Consider the following 12,804-nt stretch of genomic DNA (forward strand, 5'->3'; position numbering starts at 1 on the left):
ACTTTCCATAGAGATCTGTTCTCAGGGAAGAGACTGACCAGCGCTAAGGAGTGAATGGCTGCTCCCGAGCTGGGGGCGGGGTTGTGTTTTAATCGGCACTGTGTGAGTTTCCTACTGTGGGCAGAGCAAATACCACAAACTCAGTGGCTTAAAACGACACAAATTTTGTATCTTACAGTTCCGTAGGTTAGAGGTCTGACACAGGTCAGACTAAAATCAGGTTGTCGGCAGGGCTGCATTCTTTTCTGGACACTCTAGGGGAGAATCTGTATCTTGTCTTTCCAGCTTCTAGAAGCTGCCTGCATTCCTTGGCTTGTGGCCCCTCCCTCCATCTTCAAAGCTGGCAACATCACGTCTCTCTGACCCTTCTTCTGTCTTGACACCTTTCTCTGATTGACTGAAGCCAGGAAAGGTTTTCTGCTTTTAAGGATCATGTGCTTAGATTGGCCCCACCCAGAAAATCCAGGCTAATCCCCCATTCCCAGGTCCTACCTTAATCACATCTGCAAAGTCCCTTTGCTGGGTCAGGCTTGGGATTAGGACGTGGACATCTTTGGAGCCATAACTCTGCCTTCACAGGCACAAGGCCTTAGGAGAGGGTTTCTCAGACTTTACCCTGAAAACCCCAGTGCAGACAAGAGTGAACCGGGTCCCAGGGGAGAGGTCGCCCTGAGCTCTCAGCTGCTTTGTACATATCTTTGAAATCTTTTTTGTCTTTAAATTTCTATAGATTTTGTATCCTACTTAAGCATACATTCATATTTGTTTCAATATAAAAAACGCTCTAAATTGTTTGTCAGTTAAATCACTTACCATTTCCCCCCAAACTGGGAGTGAATAGTGCTGCAGGAAGGAGTGACAGTTTTTTGACGGCTTTTGGTGACTCTCACCCACTCCCCCGGCACCTCCCAACCTGCCATCTCCATGTCCACCTGAGACTCATAGCCCAGTGTGAACAGCCCAGCTTCAGGCCACGGCTCTGAGGTGCTGATGACGGCATTTCTGGCACCAGCTGTCAGATGAGGGTGGCATCTGGGGCAAAGGGGCCTCCCAGCTGAAGGCAGTCAGGGGGACAGCGGTCCCTTGCTCCGGTGGCCTCAGCCAGCGTCTGCGCGCTCAGCCGGCTCTGGCCGTTTGCAGAGCCCCGTTCCAGGCAGAGCGGAGTGGGGGACCAGACACATGAACCCATCACGGTGTCCCAGTATGGAATGTCCTGAGTGCTGAACTCCTGTGCTACTCAGAGTGTGGTCTGGGGACCAACTACACGGGCCTCACCATGGAGCTAGGGAGAGAGCAGAATCTCAGGCCTGCGGAAGCAGAATCTGCCTTCTAGCAAGATCCCCAGGCACATGGAAGTTTGTCATCCGCTCATTCGTGCGTTAATCACGGACACTGATTATCTGCTGCGGGCCTGTGCTCAGCGCCAGGGTACAGTGAATCCGAGCCAGCAAGCACCGTGAGGGCCCTCAGCCTGGCAGGAATAAGAGGCCTCCGTTTGCTGTGGGAGCAGGGCTTCTGCAGAGGGCAGGAGGATGTCTTCCTGGAGGAGGTGGCATCTCAGCTGGGCTTTGAACGATGAGGAGGGTTTCACAGATGGAGATAGGAAGGAAGCGAATCCCTGGCAGAAGGAACCGTGTGAACGGGGGAGGCAGGAAATGGTCAGGCTCATTTAGGCAATGACAGATGGGACCCACTGTGGCTGGGCCATGGTGACAAGGGGAGACACCGGGCATTAGCTTGTTAGGGCCGCCATAACAAAGTGCCACAGACTGGGGGGCTGAAACGACAGACATTTATTTCTCACGGTTCTGGAGGCTGGGAGTCTGAGATCAAGGTGTCGGCAGTGTTGGTTCTTCTGAGGCCTCTCTCCTTGGCTTGTAGGTGGCCGTCTTCTCCTTATGTCTCCCTCTGTACTGTGTCCAAATTTCCTCTTCTTATAAGGACACCAGTCACATTGGATTAGGACCCACTCTTATCACCTCATTTTATCCAGATCACCTCTTTAAAGACCCTGTCTCTGATACAGTCACATTCTGAGGCCCTAGGGGTTAGGACTTCAACATCTGAATTTGGGCGGGGAGGGAACACAATTCAGCACATAACACAGAGTGTATACAATGAGGCTGGAAGAGTGTGCAGATCCTGGGGAGACTTAAGTGCCAGGTCGAGGAGCTTGCACTTTCTCCTCGAGGCCATGAGGAGCCTTGGAAAGTTTTAGAGCAGGGAGTAGCACCCCTAGAGCTGTCACAGAGCTCCAGCCATCAGGTTTACAGCAGACAAAACTCATCTCTCAGTGTGGCCCAGGGTCAAGGGCTGAATCAGGCATGATCCCCACCCTTGCCGGCAAGTTGGGGACCTGGGTCTGTGGGAGCCTGGGAAGCTGCTTCCCCTCTCCAGGCCTCAGTTTCCTCATCCGTAAAATGGGCCCAAGGGCATGATGTAGCATTTCCTGACCTGAGGGACCCATGGCTGTGCGAGGATTTCAGAGGGACATGGGCAAACATCTCCAACTTTGCAAGTTATGCAATTTTTCATGGTTTAATTATTTCACTTTTTTTGGACTTTCTATTATGAGCAATTTCACACATACAGAAAAATAGAGATTATAGTATAATGAACACCCTTCTACTCATTACTTAGATTTAATGAATCTTAACAATTTGGCATATTTCATCTTTTTTTTTCCTAAAATATTTTAAAGTAAATTACAGAGCTTCATATTTTACCCCTAAGTACTTCAGCCTGCGTCTCTTAACTGTAAGGACATTTTCCCCAGTAATCATAATGTCATCAGCACACCTAATAATATTAAAAATAATTCCTAATGCTATTCAATACGCAGCTCGTATTCAAATTTCCCATATTGTCCTCAACAAAATGTTTTTCCTTTTGAGATTTAAAATAAATATTAGGAAAAATCAAACCCATGATATCAAGAGGATACAAAGTTTATATATATACAAATACAAATAGTACTGTGTATATTTGTGTATAAAAATATATATCAATGTAGATTTTTTTAATTTTTAAATTATGTCAGGGCTGGCCCCGTGGATTAGTGGTTAAGTGCGCGCGCTCCGCTGCTGGCGGCCCGGGTTCAATCCCGGGCGCGCACCGATGCACCGCTTCTCCAGCCATGCTGAGGCCGCGTCCCACATACAGCAACTAGAAGGATGTGCAGCTATGACATACAACTATCTACTGGGGCTTTGGGGGAAAAAATAAATAAATAAAATTATAAAAAAAAAAAATTATGTCAAATTTTCAAACATATGTGAAAGAAAGAATGTTCCAGATGGTTGCCCCCTGTGTGAGGCAGCAATTGTGAAGGCGGTTAAGGTTGTCTGAGGCTTCATGAGCTATAAAGGGTCTTACAAACTTACACACTGTGGAGGGCTGTGCCCACATGAGTAGGTGGGGGTCACTGCAGAGTGGCCCTGAGTGAGGTGACCCTGGAGGGCAGGGCTCTGAGCCCCGGGCGCAGGACAGGACGGGTTTGCAGAGGCCTGGGCCTCTTCCCCCTGCTGTACTCCCCCATCCCCCCAGTGTAGACGGGCTGTGCTGACCCCCTGGGCCTCGGACTCAGCCCTGTGGGGAGAGTGGGGCACACAGGCCTGTTTCCTGGATCAGGAAATAGTCTGGGGAACCCATAGCTGACCATCTGCACAGTAGGTAGTGAGCTGGCGGCCAGGCTGCACGCTCACCATGTGGGGGGCTGGAGACAGGGACAGAGATGATGACTGTTGTAACAACTGCTGTTCTTTAAGCTCTTGCCGTGCGGTCAGTGCCTCTCAGGAACTGGTTCATTTAGTCCTCGAAATAACCTAATAAGCTCCATATTTTATTCTCCCCATTTAACAGATAGGAAACTGAGGTTCAGAGACACATGGACTTGCCCAAGGACACATAGTGAGTCAGTGCAGAGCTGGGACTTGAACCCCCCTCTCTGTGTCCCCAAGGCTCATTCCATGAGCTTCACTTCCCAGGGAGCACAGAGGAGGGTGAGGCCACCTCTGCGTGGAGGAGGGTTTCAGGGACGGTTTTTCTGAGGAAGTGGCTTTTGAGCCGTGTCTTAAAGGATGAATAGGAGTTCGGAGTTCACAGGGGAGCAAAGAAAGGGCATTCTGGGCAGAGAGACCATTATGGGCAAAGGCCTGGAGGCCCCAGGGCGTGCTCCCCCTGTAGAGAGGGCTCCACCAACGTTCTCACTCCTCACGTGCGTCCTCTCTCCTCCAGGCGGTCGGGACAGGGCGGGGCGGCCCTTGCTTCTGATGTCAACCACTGAGGGGGCCTGGGAGGCACCATGGTGCACGGCCTCAGAGGTCGCCAAACTGCTCTCCTATCTGTGCACTGTCCCCAGGTAAGGGGCTGGGCCAGCTGGCCACTCCATCCCCCTCGACCTCTCGACGCAGAGCCCAGGACCAGGTACGGAACGGAGAGACACCATAGCCTTCCATCCAGGTGTCTGTTCCCAGAGCCAGTCCCGAGCCAGACGCCGGGGGGCAAGCAGGACACTCAGTCCCCACCGTCGAGGGGTTCCCAGGCTGTGGGGGAGATGGCCGGTGTGCAAGAAACAGCCCACGGACAAGCAACCCTCAGGAGAGCTAGTGTGGAGAAGGAAACAGAGGGATGCTGTAGATCAGTGGTTCTCAAACTCCAGCATGCATCTGAATCACCCGGAGGGCTGTCAAAACAGATCACTGAGCCCACCCCTAGAGTTTCGGATTCAGTAGGTCTGGGGTGGGGCCTGAGAATTTGCATTTCTAACAAGTTTCCTGGTGGTACTGATGCTGCTGGGCCAGAGACACATTTTGAGAGCCACTGTTGTACTGAGAAGGGTGGGGGGACTCATTTCAATTGGAAAATCAGGGAAGGCTTCCCTGAGGAGGTGATAACTGAGCTGGCTTCTGAATTATAAGTATTTGTTGAACAAATGAAGAAGAGGGTGAACTAGTGAATGAATGAGTGAGTGAGAGAGTGAAAGCAAGAATGAGTGAGGAAGTGAGTGAATGATGAGGCTCATTTCTAACACCCTCCTCCCCCCCATTCAGAATTCATGTTGGACTGATGGGGAAGAGGCACCATCCTCTCCTCTGAGCCCCAGCCCCCAGCCAGGGCATGGAGGTGGTTTGGACTGTAGCTTTAGATCCCAATCCAATCTAGAGGTTCTGCCCCCAGGGGAGGGGTGGGAGGGACTGATGGAACCCTTTGGAACCTTCTCCATTTGCTCCACCCCACGGGAGCCATCACTGCCACCTGCTGGCCACTGAGAGTTTTCTTCCTGTTGTCCAAGGGGGAGTGGCTTTTCCGGCCTGAGGGGGAGATGGAAGCCCCTTTTCTGTGCTGGGAAGTGGCCAGCGTGGGAGACAGAACCCTGCAGTCCCACCAACCTGCTGTCTGACCTTGGGCTGGTAACCTGCCCTCTCTGAGGGTCACCTGAGCAAAGGAGGTGACCAAGTGGGCTCTGAGGACCACGTGTGGTCACGAGAGGTGGGGCACGGTGTAGTGTAAACTATGGAGTGTGGTGCACAGGGGGTCTTGTCTGCTGGGCTTTTGCTTTTCCACTCCTGCATGAACCAACGTTGCCGGGCACTTGCTCCAGGCCTGGCTTTATGCTGGGCCACGCTAGGGACCCAGACGCTCCTCACGTGGGGCCCTGACCCCTAGGGGCCTCCAGGCTGGTGGCGGAGCAGGTGTGGAAGCAAACCTCTCTCCCAGCCTGGGCACGGCCAGAGGCTGGTGAGGAGCGGGACGTGAAGCCAGAGACCCGGCATCACCTCCGAGAGCCTCCTCTCACTGTCTGCCAGGTCACCGCTCCGTGCCTCAGTTTCCCCGTCTAGGATTGTAATAATAGCAGGCATTCGTATCCCTCCTACTCTTTGCAGCCACTGAGCGCTTCACGTGGTGAATTCATCAGTCCTCACCACAGCCCCATCTACAGATGGGAAAGTGACTTCCAGCAGGATGAAGCCACGTCCCCAGGTGACAGATACCGTGGCAGAGCCACAGCTCCACCCCCACGCCGGCCGCCACGGGTTTTGTCTATGAACTGGTGGTTGTAAGGATTGAAGGCAGTTGGGGGTCATTTTCCCCACCTGCCTGATCATCAGGATCGCTTGGAACTGCACAGATGCCCCGGCCCCACCCCGGCCCTTCTGGCCAGATGTCTGGGGGGATGGGGTGGGGAAGGGGTGAGGAATCGTATTTTAACAATTCCTGACGATCTGGCCAGTTTGGAAAATCCTAGGGTAATCACTGAAAAGTGCACCGTGAACCAGTGAGGGTGTTTTGGCTGCAAGTAACCAATTCCAATTCAACATGTCTTGTGTGACAAGGAAATTTATCATTCTGTGTCTCGGCCTTGAATCTCTCTGTAAGAACTTTTTAAAGGAGAGACTGTCTTTCCCAGAAGTCCCCCAGCAAATTTCCCCTCACATCTTATTGGCCAGAAATGTGTCACATGACCCCTATCTAAATCAATCATTAGCCAGGGGAATTGGGTCCTTGCTGTTGGCCTCAACCAATCATAAACCAGTTCCGGGTCTGGCACCGGGGAGGGGGGCACATAGTTATATGGGGGGAGTTGGATTCTTGAGTAAAATGAGCCTTCTGCCAGCACAAAAGGGGTGGGTGAATGCTGGGTGACTAGCCCACTGCAACTGGGATAGTGGCATATAGTTTATGGTTATCAGGGTGTAAGAGAGGGCCATGTGAGGTACTGTGGGAGCACCGAAGAGGGAGCAATGGACTCTGCCTGGAGGAGAATCAAGGAGGGCTTCCTGGAAGAGGGAGGGCACTGGAACTTTGTCTTACAGGATGAAGAGTTCACCAGTAAATCAAGGCTTCTAGCAGCCAGTTTCCCTCACCTTCCACTAGGTTCTTCCCCAGGGAGAGCCCCAGTTCACCCAGCAAGACTGCCAATTCTGTTTACCACCCACAGGCCTGAAGAGAAAGCCAAGGGCCTGGTGGTCGTGATTGACGCCAGGAAACAGCCCCCGCATCCTGGTCTGGTCAGTGCCCTGCAGGCCACCCAGGTGAGTGGGAGGTGGACAGCCTCAGCCTGGCAAGTCTTGGGAACACCAGGGGCCTTGTGACATCCACGGAGCCCAGGACTCTCGGAGCTGGGAGCCGGACCCCAGGCAGGGTCTCTTAGTTGCAGATAACAGAAACCCAGCCGAAGAGGCCTAAAGACAAAGGTCGTTCGTTGGTTCACACGACTCGACAGTCCAGGGGTTAAATCCACCTTCAAGTATGGCTTGATTCAGGGGCTCAAATATTGTCACCAAGATCTGGTTCCTCTCTCTCCGTCCCTGGCCCTTTTCTCCGAGGAGAGTGCCATTCTCAGCCAGGCTCTCTCTCAGTGGCAGTCTGGCTCCCAGCAGCTCTAACTTCAGATGGTCTTTCATTTAAGTCCAGTAGGAAATAGCAAGAGATTCTTTTTCCAGAAGTCCCAGCAAAACTTTCTTTGTGTCTCCTTAGCCCCGATTGTCTCAGGTGTCCATCCATCAACCAATCTCTGTGGCCAGAGGAATGGGACACACGGATTGGCTTAGACTTAGCTCACACGAGCCTCCTGGACTGAGACTGGGGGAGGGAGAGATTCCTAATGAGCCGGCTGGGCAGCAGAGTAAATGCAAGTCTGGCATCTGCTCACCTCGTGGTCTGACCTCCCCTGTCCCTTCTTCCTCCTCCTTCCTTTATAAATGGGGAAACCGAGTCCCAGAGCGGGGAGGGTATCTAGGAAGTTTGCAACACAGCTTGGACTTGCTGCTCTCTTGACTTCCAGTGACTCACCCTCTAAACATACCACATAAGGGTCCCAGCCACGGGGACCCCCACACCCCCACCCCTGGTCCCCGTGGCCCCTTTGCCTGCATCTTAGTGGGGAGGCTCAGTGAAGGCAGAGCAGCCCTGAAATAGTTCTCTCCGACAGGGTCTGGTCCCAGCCTCCATCCGGGCCCTGCTCTTCCTCGGGGAGAAGGAGGCGGCTCTCCAGCTGGAGACGTTACCTGACATCCAGGTGAGGGGGAGGCAGCGTCCCCCAAGGCGGAGAGGACTTGCTGGGCTGGAGCTGAGCTGGGGTGAAGAATTGCAGAGTTCACGAGCTAGGGGAGGTCCTGAAATAATCTAGTGTAGGTCCATCGATACAAGGCCCGGATGCTACATCCCTCCAGCCCTGCCCCAGGGCAGGCGTTGCCAAATCAGCCACAGAACTATTTCTCTCTGGCAGTCCTGGCAACTGCTGGTGGGCACTGCCACGTGGTTGAGAGCTGCACGTGGTATGAAACCTATTTGAAAAGCTTCATCTAGCCAGCCCCCTCCCTCCTCTCTTTTCACATGGGGAAACTGAGGCCCAAGGCCACACAGCAAGCTGGAGGCAGAGGTGCCTTTTCCACACCCTGATCTTCCTGTATTTCTCTCCCTAGTTTCTCTCAGCATCTCCAACTCAGATGCTGAGTTGATTCGGGCCCTTGCAGGAAAGAACCCTGCGGCTCCCTTTAATTAGAGCCATATACCACAGTCATGAGCGTGGGCTCCCCCACGCAGTTCAGGAGATGATTTGAAAGGTCTCCTTCTTCCTCCTGAATAGTAAAGAGGCACATTGTGAGCTAGAGATGTGCTGTTCAGGCTTTTATGTGCTATGAGTCACTTGGGGATCTCGTCCAAGAGCGGGTTCTGATTAAGTAGTTTTGATTCTGCGTTCCTAACATGCTCCTGGGTGATGCTGACGCTGCTGGCCCGGGGACCAGCTGTGAGTACCAGGCATAACAGATGGGTCCAAAAACCCACAAAATCCACCCAATCCCAAGCCTAGGGATCTGGAGCTGTTCCTGGCTTAAGCCTCAAACTTCCCTGCGTGGGTGAAGCGGACGCCTAGTCCCTCCTCCATGTCTCGGGAGACACTGTTAGGATTTGGTGACCTTTCTCAACAGCCTCAAGGAGGAGACAGCACCTTGGTGGGTCACCAGAGAACAGTACAAGGATTACAAAGAACGTACATGACAGGGGCCGGCTTCAATCAGTTTGTTTGATTTCCTGGAAGGCTGTGCTGGGAAGGAGTCCAGCTCGGAGGGAACAAGTACTGTGATTGATTAGTGATGTCTGCCTGTGGCACGGTCTTGGAGAGTGGCAGGCCGAGCGCTATTTGCCATTCCTTACCCAGGTTCTGGTTCTGAATTTTGATTTGTCAGAGTTTCCAGAGAAGACCTATTGCCCAGAAGAAAGCATCTCTTAAAGCCAGGTCCAGCCTTACCTATGGGAGGCAGAGGGGGCAGGGGCGGGATCTGGGCAGGACCTTCTCAAACACCTCTCCCCAGACTGAGTCCCCGGTGCTCCTGACTCTTCTTTTGTCTGCAGGTGGAGGTCCTGACCTCCCTGAAGGCCCTCAGCCACCACGTGGACCCCAGTCAGCTGCCCGCAGCCCTGGAAGGCCCCCTCCCCTACTGCCACAGCGAGTGGGTGCAGTTCTTCCAGGTGCCCCCATCATAGCCTTTACCCTCCAACTCTTATCCTTCTCTTCCTCCTTTCACTGTCCTGCCCCATGGATCCACTGACCCTGTCAGGTTCAAAAATAGTCGTTCAACAAACGTGTATAATGAGGGTGCAGAGTCGAGTGATGAAGAGCTCAGGCCCTGGGGCTAAACTGCCTGGGTTCCAATCCTAGCTCTGCTGTGTGACCTTGGGGAAGTTAGGTGCCTCCTCTGAGCCCTTTTCCTCATCTGCTTCCTGATAGTACCGCCCTGTGGGGCTGTGGGAGGATTAAGTGAGTTAATGTGGGTGAAGAGCTTGGGAGAGTGTCTGGCATGTGCTAAGAGCCATGACTGTGTTCACTGAAAATACATGTACAGACATCTGCTCCGTGGAGCCGCACAACTCGGGGAGCCGGGGCCTGGCGGGGAGGCAGATGCACTCCCTCCCCTGAGAGGCAGGAAGTAGGGAAAGCGCGGGCGCGGGGCTCCTTTCCCGGGTGACCTCAGCCCCTCCTCGCCACAAGCCTGCGAGGGGCATTTCACGCCCGGGCTACCCCGTGAGGACACGCAGGATGGGGGACTTGCACAACAGTGCGGAAGATTATAGCTCAACTGCACTGAAACCCGTGCCCGTAAACACCACCTGGGGCTGTCCCCAGACGGGGCTGCCAGACCTCAGCGACGCTCAGGTTTGGGGCCGGATGATTCTTGCCTGGGGAGCTGTCTTGTAGCGTGATTAGCACCATCCTTGGCCTCTGCCTGCTCTGACAGTAGCACGCCACAAATTATGTCAACCAAGAATGTCTCCAGACATTGCCAGTGGCCCCCCTGGGGTGTGGGGGAGTCACGCTCTGCTGAGAACCACCCGTCTACACCCGCAGGCTGACATGGGGTTTGCTTATCTGCTTTTGGCCCAGTGTTCTCCTTTTTAAAATCGTGTCTGTTTTTGAATAGGCGGTATGTTCAAAATTCAAAGGGTATAAAGGGTATACACTGAGAAATCTTTCCTCCTGGGCCCCCAGGCCCCCAGTTCTCCTCTCTAGAGGCCTCTGATTAAGCCAGTGGCTTTGAAACTACATTTTCACTTTAAAACTTTCCCTTTAAGTGAAATCTTACCTATAGACCTGGAAAATAAAACTGATAATGACGGTGACTAACACTGTGCACTGGGTGCTATTCTAAGTCCTTGCACACATGAACCGTCACACAGCCTGGAAGGCAGGAACTCCTGTGATCCCATTATACAGGGAGGAAGAGGAGGCGCAGAGAGGTTGAGTAACTTGCCCAAGGTCTCACAGCTACTAAGTGGTGGGGCTGGGCTGACATGAGACCTAGCAGAGGGTGTCCCCTTACCTCCACCCTCTCCCCCCCCTTTCCCCCAAGGTGTCCCCACTGGCCTGGGGGTAGCTCAGGCCTATCTTCTTTCTTCTCCGTCTCTCAGTCCTAGCACCAGTGGTTCTCAAACTGTGGTCCCCGGACCAGCAGCATCAGCATCACCAGGGAACTTGTTAGAAATGCAGATTCTCAGGCCCCACCCCAGGGGAACAAGCCAGAAACTCAGGAGTGGGGATCAGCAGTCTGATTTTCAACTGGCTCTCCAGGTCATTCTGATGCAGCTAAAGTTTGAGAAGCATCACCTCCTGCCCCCTACTTTGTCCTCCTGGGTGGGGGAGGCGCCCCCCTCACCGGCCCAGACTGACACCCCTGCTCTGGCCTTCCATCCTGCAGAAGTTGGACCCTTTCCTGACTGGCCTCCGCCAGGCCTCCTCCCTGCTGCAGGCCTCCATCAAGGAGTTTGAGAAGGGCGACCCCCCTGGAGGGGTGCAGGTGAGCCAGGAGCACGCGGCGGGGAAGCCACACTACACCCCAGATTCCAGGGACCAAGGGCTCCGTGAAGGGGACAGCCAGGGTGGGTGCCACCATCCCTGCTTTTCATTCATTCATTTGACTAATATCTGTTGGGCACCCACTATATGTCACACCCTGGAGAGCCAGCCTGGTGCAAACCGACTTGTCCCTGGTCTCATAGGGTTTACGGTGCAGTGGTGGAGGGAGTCATTAGAAAAGTAAACAAAGAAATGGATGTGTAGTTCCAGATTGTGCCAAATGCCGCGAAAGTAACAGTGAGAATAATGGGGAAGGAGGGAGGCCTCCTTAAAGAGCTGGTATTTAAGTTGAGGCCTGAAGGATGAGAAGGAGGTTGCCATGGGGATAGGAGGGAGACTGAGCTCCAGGCAGAGGGCAGACACGTGCCAAGGCCCTGAGGTGGGATTATGCTTGGTATGTTCAGGAAGCATGGAGGCCAATGTAGAACAGAGTTGGGGGTGGGGAGGAGAAGGAGAGAAGAACTTGAGGAACTTCCACCTCCATTGGGGGCTGTATCAGGAGGAGTTGGGTTGGGATTTGGTTCTTTTTTTTGTTTTGTTTTGTGAGGAAGATCAGCCCTGAGCTAACATCCGATGCTGATCCTCCTCTTTTTGCTGAGGAAGATTGGCCCTGGGCTAACATCCGTGCCCATCTTCCTCTACTTTATATGGGATGCCGCCGCAGCATGGCCTGACAAGCGGTGCGTCGGTGCATGCCCAAGATCCGAACCCGCGAACCTCGGGCCGCCACAGCCGAACGCACGCACTTAACTGCTTGCGCCACCAGGCCAGCCCTGGGATTTGGTTCTAAGCTGGCGGGGAAGGCACTGGAGAGTTTTAAGCAGGGAGATGATCAGATTGGCGCTTTGAGATCCTTCCAGCTGCTGCGTGGAGAACAGACTGCAGGGGGAGCCAGAGTGCAGCAGGGAGACCAGTGAAGAGGCTGGGAGGGGTGTCCCAACAGGAGATGATGGCGCTGGGACCAGCGAGGTTGCCATGGTGATGAGAGGAGAAGTGGCTTGAGGAGATGTTTTAGAGAGAGAAAGGATAGACTTTCTATAGGACCTTGAATGGCAAGCTGGGGGAGTCGAGTGTGATCTGGGTGTGGGGAACCCTGGACGGTTACAGAGGGAGAGTGGGGCTTGGGCCTCAGGCCACCTCCCTACACTGGCAGGAGGCCTCCAGGTGTCTGAGCAAGTCCAAGGAGCTGATGGAGGCTGTGCTGAGGGATCCAGGCCTGCTGGGCCTCCAGCGGGAAGGCGGAGCCACCCTGGCCAGGCTGCAGCAGGAGGCCAGCAGGCTGGACTTCAACCCTGACGTCAGGTACAGACACCTCGGCTTTTCCTTCCCCACCCCCCACCCCATTCCCCGCTGGGGAGCTTGGAGCTGGGGCCACCCCACCCCACTACGTGTGAGGGGACACATAGGGCCCATATCCTGGACTGAGGCCTTGGCAAGTTCCTGGTCTC

The 12,804-nt window shown here is 53.9% G+C and overlaps 1 protein-coding gene across 1 annotated transcript in view; it reads left to right on the forward strand.

The window, feature by feature from the left end:
* The window catches only part of KIAA1755 (KIAA1755 ortholog), a 43,101-nt gene that overhangs the window by 20,507 nt on the left and 9,790 nt on the right, over positions 1-12,804 (forward strand). The window contains exons 7-12 of the mRNA XM_058562173.1: positions 4,237-4,360; positions 6,941-7,034; positions 7,934-8,020; positions 9,358-9,474; positions 11,199-11,297; positions 12,510-12,658. Coding sequence (XP_058418156.1) covers positions 4,237-4,360; positions 6,941-7,034; positions 7,934-8,020; positions 9,358-9,474; positions 11,199-11,297; positions 12,510-12,658 — 670 coding nt within the window. The remainder of the gene's footprint in view (positions 1-4,236; positions 4,361-6,940; positions 7,035-7,933; positions 8,021-9,357; positions 9,475-11,198; positions 11,298-12,509; positions 12,659-12,804) is intronic.

Source organism: Diceros bicornis, chromosome 19, assembly GCF_020826845.1.
Source record: "Diceros bicornis minor isolate mBicDic1 chromosome 19, mDicBic1.mat.cur, whole genome shotgun sequence".
Classification (NCBI taxonomy): domain Eukaryota; kingdom Metazoa; phylum Chordata; class Mammalia; order Perissodactyla; family Rhinocerotidae; genus Diceros; species Diceros bicornis.